We start from the raw sequence: 12,412 nt of genomic DNA on the forward strand, positions 1-12,412 counted from the left end.
TTTACACCATTCGAATGTGAGTTTTTGGAAAAGGTTAACATAGCACCAAGTCAATTACACCCTAATAGTTGGAGTTTTTTGCGTGCGTTTCAAATTCTGTGTTCGGTATTAGGGATGGAAGTAAGTTTGGGGAGATTCATGCACTTTTATCAAATAAAATTAGGAGAGCCACCCTTTGGTTGGGTTTCGCTGAGTGGGAGTTCAAAAGGAGGAGGATTATTTCAAATTTTTGCACAATCATACAAAATTTTTAAAAAAGAATTTGTCAAAATTCGGTCTGGTTGTAGTGATCCGAATTTAGATTGTGTCTTTTTCTTGAATGAAAAATCGAGATTCCCCTTCTATTGGCAATCTCAGCCTGTTAAATTTTCTGGCTCGGAAGGTTTAGACCTAACTCCATCCGAGGTGGAAGATATAGAAAAATTGCAAAAGCTACCTCGGCCCTTAGAAAGCAAGTCGGTTATAGTGCTTGTTGGATCCAAGAATCCTCAAGAGGATCTAGAAAGTAAGTGATAGTTACGATATTGATAATGATTAAGTATTATTTAAATTGATTTCAATATAATGTTATTGTTGCTAATATGGTGTAGGTATCATGGGACGAAGTAGATGGCGTGAACTGAAGGGAAAATTCAATATAGATGAAATTCCAGATATGGCTTCTTCTAAGCAGAAAGTGAAGAAACAAAAGATAGAAGGTGAAAACCTTAATATTGATTTTTTTTTAATATAATCAATTCAATTCATGTTCAATATAATATTTGAGAAAATAATTAATTTTTTTTTATATGTTGATTTCTTATACCAACCATTATTTACTTTCAACATTTTTTTGTTGTTGTATATTCAAATTTCACAAATAGATATGGATCACAATTTAATGAATACCAATTGGATAAAAAGGGAAGAAAATAATTATCAACATTAAGTCCTCATATCCCATTTATTTCATTTATTAACAAAAAGAACATCTCTAATTAAGAGCTCTCTACATATTGTCTACTTTAATAATAAATCGAATGATGTTACTGAATAAGGAGCAAGTACAACATTCACATTTCCGCTGGCATGATGAAGTGAAGTTTGTTGTAGTGCAATCTGCATTTAAAATGAAGAAAAAAAAACATATAAGATATTTTTCATAGATTTATCGATCCAACTGTGTAAATATATATACAAATTAGATTTGACCTTGTTTGGTTCTTCAAAGGAATTCTCTTCTCTCACGTTAGGCCCCGTGAGCACTGTCTTTGTTGCTCCAGATGGCTGGACATTCAACCCACTAACAAAAAATCTCAAGTTTTCTGGGTCACTTCCAAAGTTTACCACCTGCAAATTATGTGATCAAGTGAATCCACCATCGTCTATATCTTATCTTAAATTTAATTTAGCATTCTCATTCTTGATGAAATCTCAATTACCTTCATTCTCAAGTAATTCTTCTTATCTGCAGTATTTGTGTACTCAATTGCTGATGCAACAATTCGATCAGAAGAAGTTTCAAGTGTTGAATTAAGCAAAGTGGCTCCACTTGAAGTAGTGAAAAGACGTTGAAGCCAATAACTAGGGGTTTCATAATGCCGGTAAGAGTCAAATACAATTGCATCCGGTGTCCACCTAAAGTAATACAAATTAACCATCTTAATCTTAATTTATACATTTCATATATAATAATAATAATAATTAAATTAACAAAACAAATTGATAAAAACAAGTCTACTGTATGAAAATTACCTCCTGTTATTTGCATTCACAAAGAGAGGTGCATAACTGACCATTTGGACAATGTCACTGCAAGAAAAACAAATAATAAAAAGATTTAATTCAAAGTGACACCAACAAGTTCATAAAATAAAATTCATGCAAAAACTATATAATTAATCTAACCTATTTCTTTCTAGTCCAATAAGGAATGCAGCTTCGGCCACTGCAGACAAAAGGGTTCCATTTCCAGCATCTCCCCTCCACACAGCATACTCACTAACAAATGCCTGTGAAACAAATACTCAAATCTATAATTAACGCTAATAAATATATACACCATAAATATTTAATAAAAATCGTTGAACAATCACACCTTTGGACCAGACCGTGCTACGTTATCGAACTTGCTATTCTTCCAAAACATATCCTTGGAAGTTGTGTAAATCTATTAACAAGAATAACATTAAGTGATCAGAATTGTCAAAAATTTTTTATTTTGTAAAGAATTATGAAATTAAAAAAAAACTTAAAGAGTAATGTGGTTACATGGAAATCATAGAGATCAGCTGGATGATCCAAAGGCTTTTGAGAACCATCACAATTTGTGATAATTTGAATATCTGGATAAGCGTGTTTTATGGCACCATAAAACTTGAGATAGTTTCCTGGGCAAATCAAAATACCAATAAGAAATATGATAACTGATTCAGTATATATATATTCCTGTACCAAACATTTAGAAATTGTTTTAATGTTGTCGTAAAATATATATACAAAAAGAAAGAAATAAAACATACCCTTATAATTAGGCTTGCCACAATCTTCATTTCCAATAGCAACAAATCTCAAGTCAAATGGCTTAGGGTGTCCCATGGAAGCCCTAAGTGATCCCCATTTTGATTTGGGAGAACCTCTTGCAAACTCAAGGCCGTCTAGAGCTTCCTGATAATTAATTAAGGGGAAAATATAAATTAAAAATAATAATATTAAAATTCTGAAATACTATATAATAAAGGATAATATGAAAATTAGAAGAAAATATATTATATATACTTGCACAAAAGGCGCAATGGCAGCTGTAGTAACTTCGTCATGATGGCTGATACCTAGAAGGAAATTTTAGGTTAATTAGAAATTCAAAGAAAATTTTCAATTATAGGTATGAGACTTAAAACATCAAATTTTTTTATTTTTGATTGTTACTGACCGAGAATAATTTTTAACTATAAATGCTCAACCTGCAGGAACAAATTTAGTTAAGATATGGAACTGTACCATTGTTAAACACCCAGACGGGGAATGCACCAAGATCCTCAGCCAACTGCAGAATAATTAAGATTCAGAATTCAATAGGAAATTTTTAAAAAAAATGCATTTATTTATTTATATGTAAAAGGAAATGAATGAAGGTAGGTCACCTGGAGGCCCTCAAAATAACCAAAACCATCATCAGTCCAATAATTCCACATATCTCCAAAGTGTCCTGGTCTCTCCTCCCATGGTCCAACACTGTTTTTCCACCTAAATGCATTTCTTAGATAATCTCCTTCAATGTAACACCCACCTAACATAATCCCAAACACATTATACTATTATATTTACTCTAATAATAATATAATGCCAAACCTAACTTTATTAGAATTTTAACAAACCGGGGAATCTGAAAAATTTTGGCTTCAAATCTGCTACCATTTGAAAAAGGTCCTTTCGGAAACCATGACCCTGTGTGAAGAGAAGAGAAGATTAATTAAGTGACATTAGAAAATAATTATAAGTGCATTGCCAATTAAGGATGATGCATACCTTATATGTGTCTAAGGGCATAGCTGACACTTGGTCCAACCATACAACTCCTTTAGTGGTTGTTGTTATTTGAAGACTCGCATTATGATTTGTAGCCTTTCCTTCCAATATAGTCTCCATCTTGGTCCACTTTGAAATATGAGGTCTTCCAGAAACTCTGCCAACATACATAAATATTAATCAACAATTAATGTAGTCACAAATTAAAGAATATATAATTAATTTAAAAACGTACCTAAACATTTTAGAAGCCAACTCTTGACCATTCTCCGATCCAACAAATGAAACGTTTAGATCCATTGGACCCTGTGCTTTGACATAGAAGATTACTCTATATTTCTGCGCTTTCTCAATATTCTGATAACAAAAATTAGAGATGATCGATCAGAAATATGAATGTATATAAATCATAAGTTTAATTTAATAAAAAAAAGTATATAATAAGATTACTGACCATGCCCCAGTAACCAGGGTTGGAGATGCCAACACCTCCATGTGGGCAAGATTTGGGTCCATCACAGAAAACATCCAAACGTACTGCAACTTTGTTTCGCTCAAAGCAAGAGCTTCGATCAGTTGAGACCAGAATGTTTGTATCATCTCCAATAATTGTCCAAGGACTAATATTTGAGGGAACATTCGGGCCTCCAGCTTCAAAACCTGTTAAGACAAAATGTCAATAATTAATGTCTCATTTCAAAATTGGAATATATAAAACCAAACATCATTTTATCAATGTAGATGACCTCTGTTCCTCACTAGCTCGGCCCAGATTCCTCCAGCCCCTGCATGATTGATCTCCTGCAATAAAATTCTTAACTTAATTGCCTGAACTCACACTTTCAAATTTCATTTATAAACTCTAAAAAAAATATCATATTATTTATATATTACTTCAAAAAATGCTCCGAAGAAAGTATCTGGAATTTTTCTCCCAGACCCTTTAGCACCATCTACTATCAATGTTGATGTTTGCTCTGCCAAGCAGCAAACTGTGAAACAGGTTAAGTAAATAAAAAATATTTTAATAGAAAGAGACATAGTTGTTTGCATTGTTCCACTTCTAACTAGTGTTGTGAGTACTTCTCTTGAGCTCTATTTATAGCTGAACTAACAGGTGACACAACAGATTAGTAACAAATTGGATAAGGCAGTTTAGTAGTAGTATCCCAACTGCTTTCATTTTAAATCTGCTATTTCAAAGAGATTTAGGAACCAGTAAAAAATTGGTTAAGATCTTCAATTCAATTGCTAACCATTATTTATTTAAAATCAATAAAGAATTTAATTATCATCCGATTAGACCTTATTCTAGTTTTATTATAGTATTTGTGCACCAAAAAAATAAATTATTTTTATATTTTTACTAAAATGGTTCATCATTGGAAATGCAGATAGAATTGAGTTCAAATGATATTTGTGAAACTAATGAGGAGTCCTTGCTTGATGCATTTATCAGGGACTGCTATGATGCTAACTTGATTTTTTGTTAGAATTAATAGAATATGGGAGTCATTTTTATTCTATTGATCGTTGAAAGAATTTGCTGCGTCATAGAGATTAAGATTAAGATGTTAACAAAACAATATATAGTTATCTTCATATTGATCTTATTGTTATTATTATGAGGGGAAGGGGTTTTTACTTCATCTTGATCTTGTTCCTAATTTCTATGGGAGAGATGGGAAGGAGATTGGCTCCCAAGATGCTCTCACTCTATACGTTGTTGTTATAAACTCTTGCATGTGCATGTGATCTTCTTGATGTGCTTATTAAAATCTGTTTAGTTTTGGCCCATGGTCCTGAATTTGGAAAAATGATGAATTGTATTCATCTGTTTGCTAAAAAGCTAGCTATTGCCCTACTATTTTTTGTTGAATCTAAGATGCTTGCATGTCTCAAACTAATATTGCATGTTTATGTTTCTGTATACATGAATGACAGATCCGTGTTTAGGAAGGTTCAAGGTGTTTTTTTCATCCTATTATGTTCTGGAATAAGTTGTTAAAAGATGGGAAAAAGTAAAAGTTCATAAGGTCTATATATGGTGACTATATATAAGAAATTAATCTGCCTGGAAAACCTATGAAACTGTTTTTATTTATTTATTTTTCTTATATGTTTTTGAAACACTTCGTTTGAGTTACTCAGAAACCATTTTTGAAGATCTTTGCGGATTTAAAGAGCTTAAACGGATAAAATAAGACCTACAAATGAGAGAGTCATGGCTCCCAATATGAACTCCAAAAAAAGCTCTTATAGCTATCCAGAAAATTATTTTTGGAACTATAAAGTTAAATTTGTTATTTCAACCAAAAAAAAGGGAAAAAAACTTGCTTCTGACTTTTTTTCAACAAATAGGAATGGAGAGAAAATAGCAAGATTTTATAAATTAACTAAAATGAGATACAGATTTTACGCACTTAGTTATTTTATGAATTATCATTTTATGTATAAAAAGTGATATGGAAAACATGAAAATGACATGGAAAATTTCAAAATAATATTTTCAACTTGATAATCTCGGTAAAGTATTTTATTCCTGATATTAGTTGCTTAAATGAACATGTACTTTTTATATTAAATTAGTACTGAAAATAGTAAAAATACAAATTGTATGAATATAAATTAAAACCCTAAATAATTAATTACCTTAGACCAAGATGTAAGTTTTATACATAGCATTTTGAAGAAAATTTAATTAGTCATAGTTATTATAAATATATACAAGATTAAAAGAAATATTTTTAAGTTATAAATGAATAATAAGGTGCGTAAATATTATGCTATAAATTTAATCAGCAACCTAGTCCAAGTCCAAGTATAAAAATAAATCTCGGAAAGATAATGTGGCAATATAATGGGTGCGTATGTATACTAAATTATGAATCTAAGTTAGTCTAAGTATAAAAATATTATCTTTTTACTAGTCAGTATAAAATGCCAATTAGCTAGATGCATTATAATTAAAAGGACATCAAATAAATTAAATACAATTTACAGAGTAAAAAATAAAATAGCGGAATTGCTAAGAAAATAGGCTATAAATGTTATGTTGTATGTTTATATACTTTTTGCGTAATGTTTGCATGCACGGTTGCGTGTGTATGTGATTTTTACGCATTTATCGACAGGTAAGGGTGTTTAAAAAATTATATTAAACTAAAGTAAAAATTAAATTAAATTAAACTAAATTATAAAAAATTAAACTAATTTTTATAAAAACTAAACTAAATTATATTTGAAATTTAGTTTTAAAAATTAAATTATTATAAAAAGTAGTTGAGTGCACTTTAACTATAAAAAAAAATTTATAATTAGGAAATGTTTTAAATAATTAATTAGAACTAAACTAATAAATAATTAAATTAAATTAAAATAATAAAAAAAACTAAATTATTTTTATAAAAATTGAACTAAAATGAATTTTATGTTCAATTTTATAAATTTAAAACTATTTTTTAAAGAGTAGTTTGTTAGACTAAATTATTAATAAAACTTAATTCTTATTATTAATATATTTTTCGTAACTTTTTAATTTTGTCTATTACCCACTTTTGAGTTAGTATACTAGTGGTTTAGTGCTATTATGCACAACTACACAAACAGTGTAGAATTGATGCGACACGAGACCAAAGCAAGATGAAGAAAGCTGGCTCTGCTAGGGTTTTGGAGAAAGACGAGTCTCCTAACGATAATCCCTTACTCCGAAGCACTAAGAAGGTGAAAACGAGAGATAGTGGTGAGCCAGCCTCCGAATTGGTAGATGCGTTTATGGAAGAGCCAGTGGAGATTCCAACAACGTGTAAAAACTCTCCTAAGTCTTATATGGAAAGTCTTCTTTCTCCTAACGGTGGGAAGATTTTCACTGATCTAAATAGTTTAATGAAGGAGATGGTGTGTCCAGAAGATGCAATCTATTATGATAAGGATGATTCAGTGGAGGATGAGGTAGAGCTAGACTCATGTCCTACTATTCCTGTCACGCAGGAAGAATTCGAAGAATGGTGCTCTCCCTGGAGGAACTCTCTGGTTATCAATGTGCTTGGGAAACGCGTGACCTATAAAATGTTGGACAATAAAGTACAACGTGAATGGGCTAAATCTGGGATTGTCCGCCTAGTTGACCTAACCCAAGACTACTATCTTGTTCAGTTCTCCTCTGAAGACGACTATAAGCATGCATTATATGAAGGGTCGTGGATGATTGCAGACCACTACATTGTAGTACAAAGGTGGAGGCCATTCTTTACGCTCACGACATCACAAACCCGTAAAATTGCTGCATGGGTTCGCATTCCAGGTCTACCAATTGAGTTGTTCAATGATCGCTTTCTTTGGCGTGTAGGAAGCAAATTGGGCACAATGCTTAAGATTGATAAGCTGACTTCTGTCCAGACTCGTGGGAGATTTGCCAGGATATGTGTGGAGATTGATCTCAAGAAAAAATTGGTACCGCATATAAATGTTCTTGGGCATATCCTTCACTTGGAATATGAAGGTCTTCACTCTATCTGTTTTCATTGTGGCAAATACGGTCATAAACAACATCATTGCTCTGCGTCCTTGGTGCATGATGATTCCCGTAACAAAGCGGCGAATAATCATGATGTGCCCATGGATGCTACGGTTGAAGACGATCTGATTAAGGTGGGAGAATCGATTCCTAGTAACGAACTACAAGATTCTAATCAAGTTTCGTTAAATCCGGGCTGCGCGGATTTGGTGGACCAATACAGACCTTGGATGATTGTGAAACGTAACAAGAAAAATGCAAGATATCGTACGCAAAATATGGGAAAGGATAAAATTAAAGAGTTGGGCCCCGCTAACCGAATTTCAAATCAGTATGAATATAATTCAAATGATGTGACTACTGCAGTTCACCAGTCTGAACCCCAAAAGGAGGGCCACGGCCTGCCCAAGCAGAAAAGCTCAGTGGTAACAGTCCGTAACCCCTTAGCTGGGAAAAATCCACAAGTGCCACAAAGAAAGAACAATGCCCAAGGCAAGAACAAGGTTATAGGTGCCCCATCATCTAGTGCAACAGATTCCACATATAAAGGTGGGGCCCAACATCTTCCTACCTCACCAAAACGTAATCTTGCATGGTTAAAGAGTTAGCATGCAGAACGTGAAGCGGAAAATACTGCTAAGGTAATCACGGGTCTAAAAAATGCAACACATTTGCAAGATGATTCCATGCATAATGGAAATGCGTTAATTATGCAAGTTTATGCTCCAGAAGCTGATACATTAGCATTCACAAATGCGATGAGACAATACTTTGATCCGAGAGCTTCTAACAAGGATAAGAGTAGTTTGAACAAGCAAGCTGGAATTGTTCCACATGAAGACTCAAGGGTTTCAAACCCAAATCCCCCATCCGGTTCAGTATGAATATACTAAGTTGGAACTGCAGGGGGGCTGGATGTAAAGGCTTTGTACCTCTTGTGAATGATCTAATTCATGATAATAATGTGGGTATATTGTGTTTGTTGGAAACACATGTTAGTGGTGCAAAAGTGCAGCAAATAGCTCGTCGCATTAAGCTCGACAAATCCTTCGTGGTTGACGCGGTGGGACATGCAGGAGGTATTTGGTGCTTTTGGGACTCAACAAGGTGGGCATTGGAGGTTCTTCATCACTCTAATCAGTTCGTCCATTTTGCGGTTTCTTGTGGCTCAATAACCTGGGAGTTGACGTTTGTCTACGCTAACCCTCATCCACAATTTCGTATAGGCCTTTGGCGAGAACTTAGTAGGATGGCAAAGAATATTCAAAATCCATGGTGCATTATGGGTGACTTCAATGCGGTGTTGAAAGATTCTGAACGCAAGGGAGGCTCACGACCCTCTGCCTGCGTCCGAGGTGATAATGCTTTTAAAGAATTTGTCCTTGAGTGTTACCTGTTGGATATGGGTTACCAGGGAGCCCCTTTTACTTAGAAAAGAGGATCAATTTTTGAAAGACTGGATCGTGTTCTGGTTAGCTTGGCTTGGCAATTGGCTAACCCAAATGCAAACGTCCTTCATTTGAACCCTCTAAAGTCTGACCACTGTCCCATTTTATTGAAATTCTCACAAGCACCAGTTAATAAAATTCGGAGACCTTTTCGTTTTGAAGCCGCATGGCTAACCCACCCTGAATTCCTTTCCTTAGTAAGGGAGAGCTGGAATGAGCAAATGGATTGGTCAAGCAAGGTTAATAACACACAACGATGTTTGCTTGATTGGAATAAAACTACCTTTGGCAATATCTTTTCTGCCAAACGTCGGCTGGTTAGGAGGCTAAATGGAATTGCATCTCGTCTTCTTCAAGAGGATAACCCATTCCTTATAAATCTTCAAAAAGAATTATGGAGCCAATATGAACTGCTTCTTATAAGGGAAGAGTTATTTTGGTTTCAGAAATCCCGGTGCAAATGGTTGGAATTTGGAGATCGAAATACTAGTTACTTTCATGGTACCACCGTTATTCGACGAAGGAAAAACAGGATTGTGAAACTACAAAATGAAGAGGGTGTTTGGATAGAGAACTAACAAGAACTAGAACATTTGGTGACTGACTTCTACAAAAACCTATTTCATGATTCTGGAAAGTATATGCCCTATTGTCTCACTTCCGCATTTCCTTCTCTCACAACCCAGGAATTGGAGGATTTTGCTCAACCTTTCTCGGACATGGAGATTCATAGTGCGTTAAAAAGAATGGGTGGACTTAAAGCCCCTGGGCCAGATGGGTTTCAAGCTATATTCTACCAATCCCAGTGGAATACAGTGGGTAAGTCTCTTTGCCGCTTTATACATGCCTGTGAAAAAGAGCCAAGGAAGATATCTGAAATTAATGCTACCTTGATTACTCTCATTCCAAAAGTTGATAATGTAGTTTCTCTACAACAAATGCGGCCTATTAGTCTATGCAACGTATCCTATAAAGTGATTACTAAAGTCCTTGCCTCTCGACTTAGGAAAATTATGGAAGGACTAGTAAGCCCGAACCAGTGTAGCTTCGTTCCTCATCGTCAAACAACTGATAACATTATCATCACCCAAGAAGTGATTCACTCCATGAAACGTAGATCAGGAAAGAAAGGTTGGATGGCTATCAAAATTGACCTCGAGAAAGCCTATGACCGCCTCAAATGGAAATTTATTAAAGACACTTTGGAGGATATTGGTCTTCCCAAACAGTTCGTGGAGATGGTGTGGGCTTGCATCTCTACTCCTTCTATGAGCATGCTTTGGAATGGGGAAAAGCTGGAAGATTTCACCCCATCCAGAGGTATAAGACAAGGGGACCCATTGTCACCTTACCTCTTTGTCCTATGTATGGAGCGCCTATTCCACTTTATAGAAATTGCCGTGACTCACAAGCTTTGGAAGCCTATTAAGCTATCAAAGGGAGGGCCGCCTTTATCTTACCTCGCCTTCGCTGATGATCTGATCCTCTTCTCTGAGGCTTCTATGGATCAGGTTGAAATAATTCAACAATGCCTTGATATCTTTTGTGAAAGTTCAGGTCAAAAGGTTAGCCTTGAAAAGACTCGCATTTTTTTCTCAAAGAATGTGGGTTGGGTGGTTAAGAATGAGATTAGCAATGCCTTTGGTTTCCAGCGTACTGATAACCTCAGTAAGTATCTAAGAGTAAATATCCATCATGACAAAGTTAATCGTCATCTGCTAAGGTCTGTAAAGGAGAAGGTGAACCAAAGGCTTAATTCGTGGAAGGCAAGAAATTTATCCTTTGCTGGTCGTTTGACACTCACAAAGTCCGTCCTAGCGGCAATCCCATCCTACACTATGCAAACTGTGTTTTTTCCCCGACAACTTTGTGATGAAATTGACAAGTCTTGTAGATCCTTCATTTGGGGGCATACTAGTGATTAGAGAAAAGTTCATGTTGTAGCTTGGCAAAAAATCTGCAAGCCAAAAGAGGAAGGAGGTCTTGGAATGAGAGAGATGAGACTTGTTAATAAATGTTCTATGATGAAGAATTGTTGGACAATATGCTCGCAACCTTCTAAATTGTGGGTCCAAGTCTTGAGAGATAAATATAAATGTGGGAATGCTTCTGTTTTAAATATTGAGAAGAAATCAAGTGCATCAAATGCTTGGAAGGGTATCTGTGACGCTTGGTCATCTGTTCAACCTTTTATTGCATGGAATGTTGGAGATGGAACACAAGTGCAGTTTTGGAAGGATCGTTGGCTTCCTTCCCAAACTCGTCTATTAGAGGTGGCCTTAGAACCAGTCCCAGAGCATGAAAAAGGTAAATTCGTATCTGAATATATCACCGAGGAAGGTTTATGGAATCTGAACAATATTCATTTTCTACTTCCCACGTCAGCCTAGTTTGAGGTGTTAGGATCTACTCCACCCTCGTTAGAGGTTGACCCCGACGTTATGGTGTGGGGTGGGTCCCCAACAGGAGCTTTTTCTATAAAATCGGCTTACAATACAATTCGTACTACTTCCAATGGATCCCGTAGTGTGTTTAAATTAATTTGGAAGTGGCGCGGCCCAGAACGAGTGAAGTGTTTACTTTGGCGAGTGGCTCATGATAGTCTGGTTACAAATGATTGGCGTAGTAGGAAGGGCCTAACAAATGAGCCTTATTGCCCTATTTGCAAAAGAGAAAGGGAAACGATTCTGCATGTGTTACGTGATTGTCTCTTTGCAAAATCTATTTGGCTATCCTTATACCGTGGGGCCCTTGGAATTGATTTCTTTTCAAATGCGACCCTTGATTGGTTGGAGAGCAATTTATCAAAAGGAGACAAAGCATGGGCTGTCATTTTTGCACTATCTATAAACTTTATTTGGAAGGCTCGAAATTCCTTTGTTTTTCAACACACTCAGCTCAACACTAATTTGGTGCTGGGAGAGATCCATGGGAGAAGTCG

At 35.1% G+C, this 12,412-nt stretch overlaps 2 protein-coding genes across 2 annotated transcripts; one reads left to right on the forward strand and one right to left on the reverse strand.

Moving 5' to 3' along the window:
- Window positions 1-891: 891 nt before the first annotated feature.
- Window positions 892-4,565, reverse strand: LOC109802635 (alpha-L-arabinofuranosidase 1). The gene is made up of 17 exons (XM_083073258.1): window positions 4,402-4,565; window positions 4,254-4,308; window positions 3,962-4,167; window positions 3,743-3,864; window positions 3,508-3,664; window positions 3,357-3,426; window positions 3,123-3,268; window positions 2,980-3,025; window positions 2,758-2,810; window positions 2,502-2,646; window positions 2,251-2,369; window positions 2,078-2,149; window positions 1,888-1,991; window positions 1,735-1,791; window positions 1,422-1,617; window positions 1,192-1,329; window positions 892-1,098 (listed from the first exon to the last, which is right to left on the reverse strand). Exons 1-17 carry the CDS (start codon window positions 4,558-4,560, stop codon window positions 1,000-1,002), a joined length of 1,944 nt encoding a protein of 647 aa, XP_082929384.1. The 5' UTR covers window positions 4,561-4,565; the 3' UTR covers window positions 892-999.
- A 4,144-nt stretch (window positions 4,566-8,709) lies between these two features.
- LOC145957154 (uncharacterized) lies at window positions 8,710-10,049 on the forward strand. The gene is made up of 3 exons (XM_083073370.1): window positions 8,710-8,901; window positions 9,039-9,418; window positions 9,500-10,049. Exons 1-3 carry the CDS (start codon window positions 8,710-8,712, stop codon window positions 10,047-10,049), a joined length of 1,122 nt encoding a protein of 373 aa, XP_082929496.1.
- Window positions 10,050-12,412: the final 2,363 nt, after the last annotated feature.

The sequence above is a fragment of the Cajanus cajan genome, chromosome 4 (assembly GCF_000230855.2).
Source record: "Cajanus cajan strain Asha chromosome 4, NIPB_CcT2T_4, whole genome shotgun sequence".
NCBI lineage: Eukaryota > Viridiplantae > Streptophyta > Magnoliopsida > Fabales > Fabaceae > Cajanus > Cajanus cajan.

What these genes read in the sequence shown, in the direction of transcription:
- LOC145957154 (XM_083073370.1), top strand. Translation starts at nt 8,710, where the DNA reads ATGCATAATGGAAATGCGTTAATTATGCAAGTTTATGCTCCAGAAGCT. An exon ending in CAAATCCCCCATCCGGTTCA is followed by an intron (nt 8,902 to 9,038) that starts GTATGAATATAC and finishes GCAAAAGTGCAG; the next exon opens with CAAATAGCTCGTCGCATTAA. An exon ending in TTTGTCCTTGAGTGTTACCT is followed by an intron (nt 9,419 to 9,499) that starts GTTGGATATGGG and finishes TGTTCTGGTTAG; the next exon opens with CTTGGCTTGGCAATTGGCTA.
- LOC109802635 (XM_083073258.1), bottom strand. Translation starts at nt 4,560, where the DNA reads ATGCAAACAACTATGTCTCTTTCTATTAAAATATTTTTTATTTACTTA. An exon ending in TCTTCGGAGCATTTTTTGAA is followed by an intron (nt 4,309 to 4,401) that starts GTAATATATAAA and finishes ATTTTATTGCAG; the next exon opens with GAGATCAATCATGCAGGGGC. An exon ending in CCTTTGAAGAACCAAACAAG is followed by an intron (nt 1,099 to 1,191) that starts GTCAAATCTAAT and finishes TTTTAAATGCAG; the next exon opens with ATTGCACTACAACAAACTTC.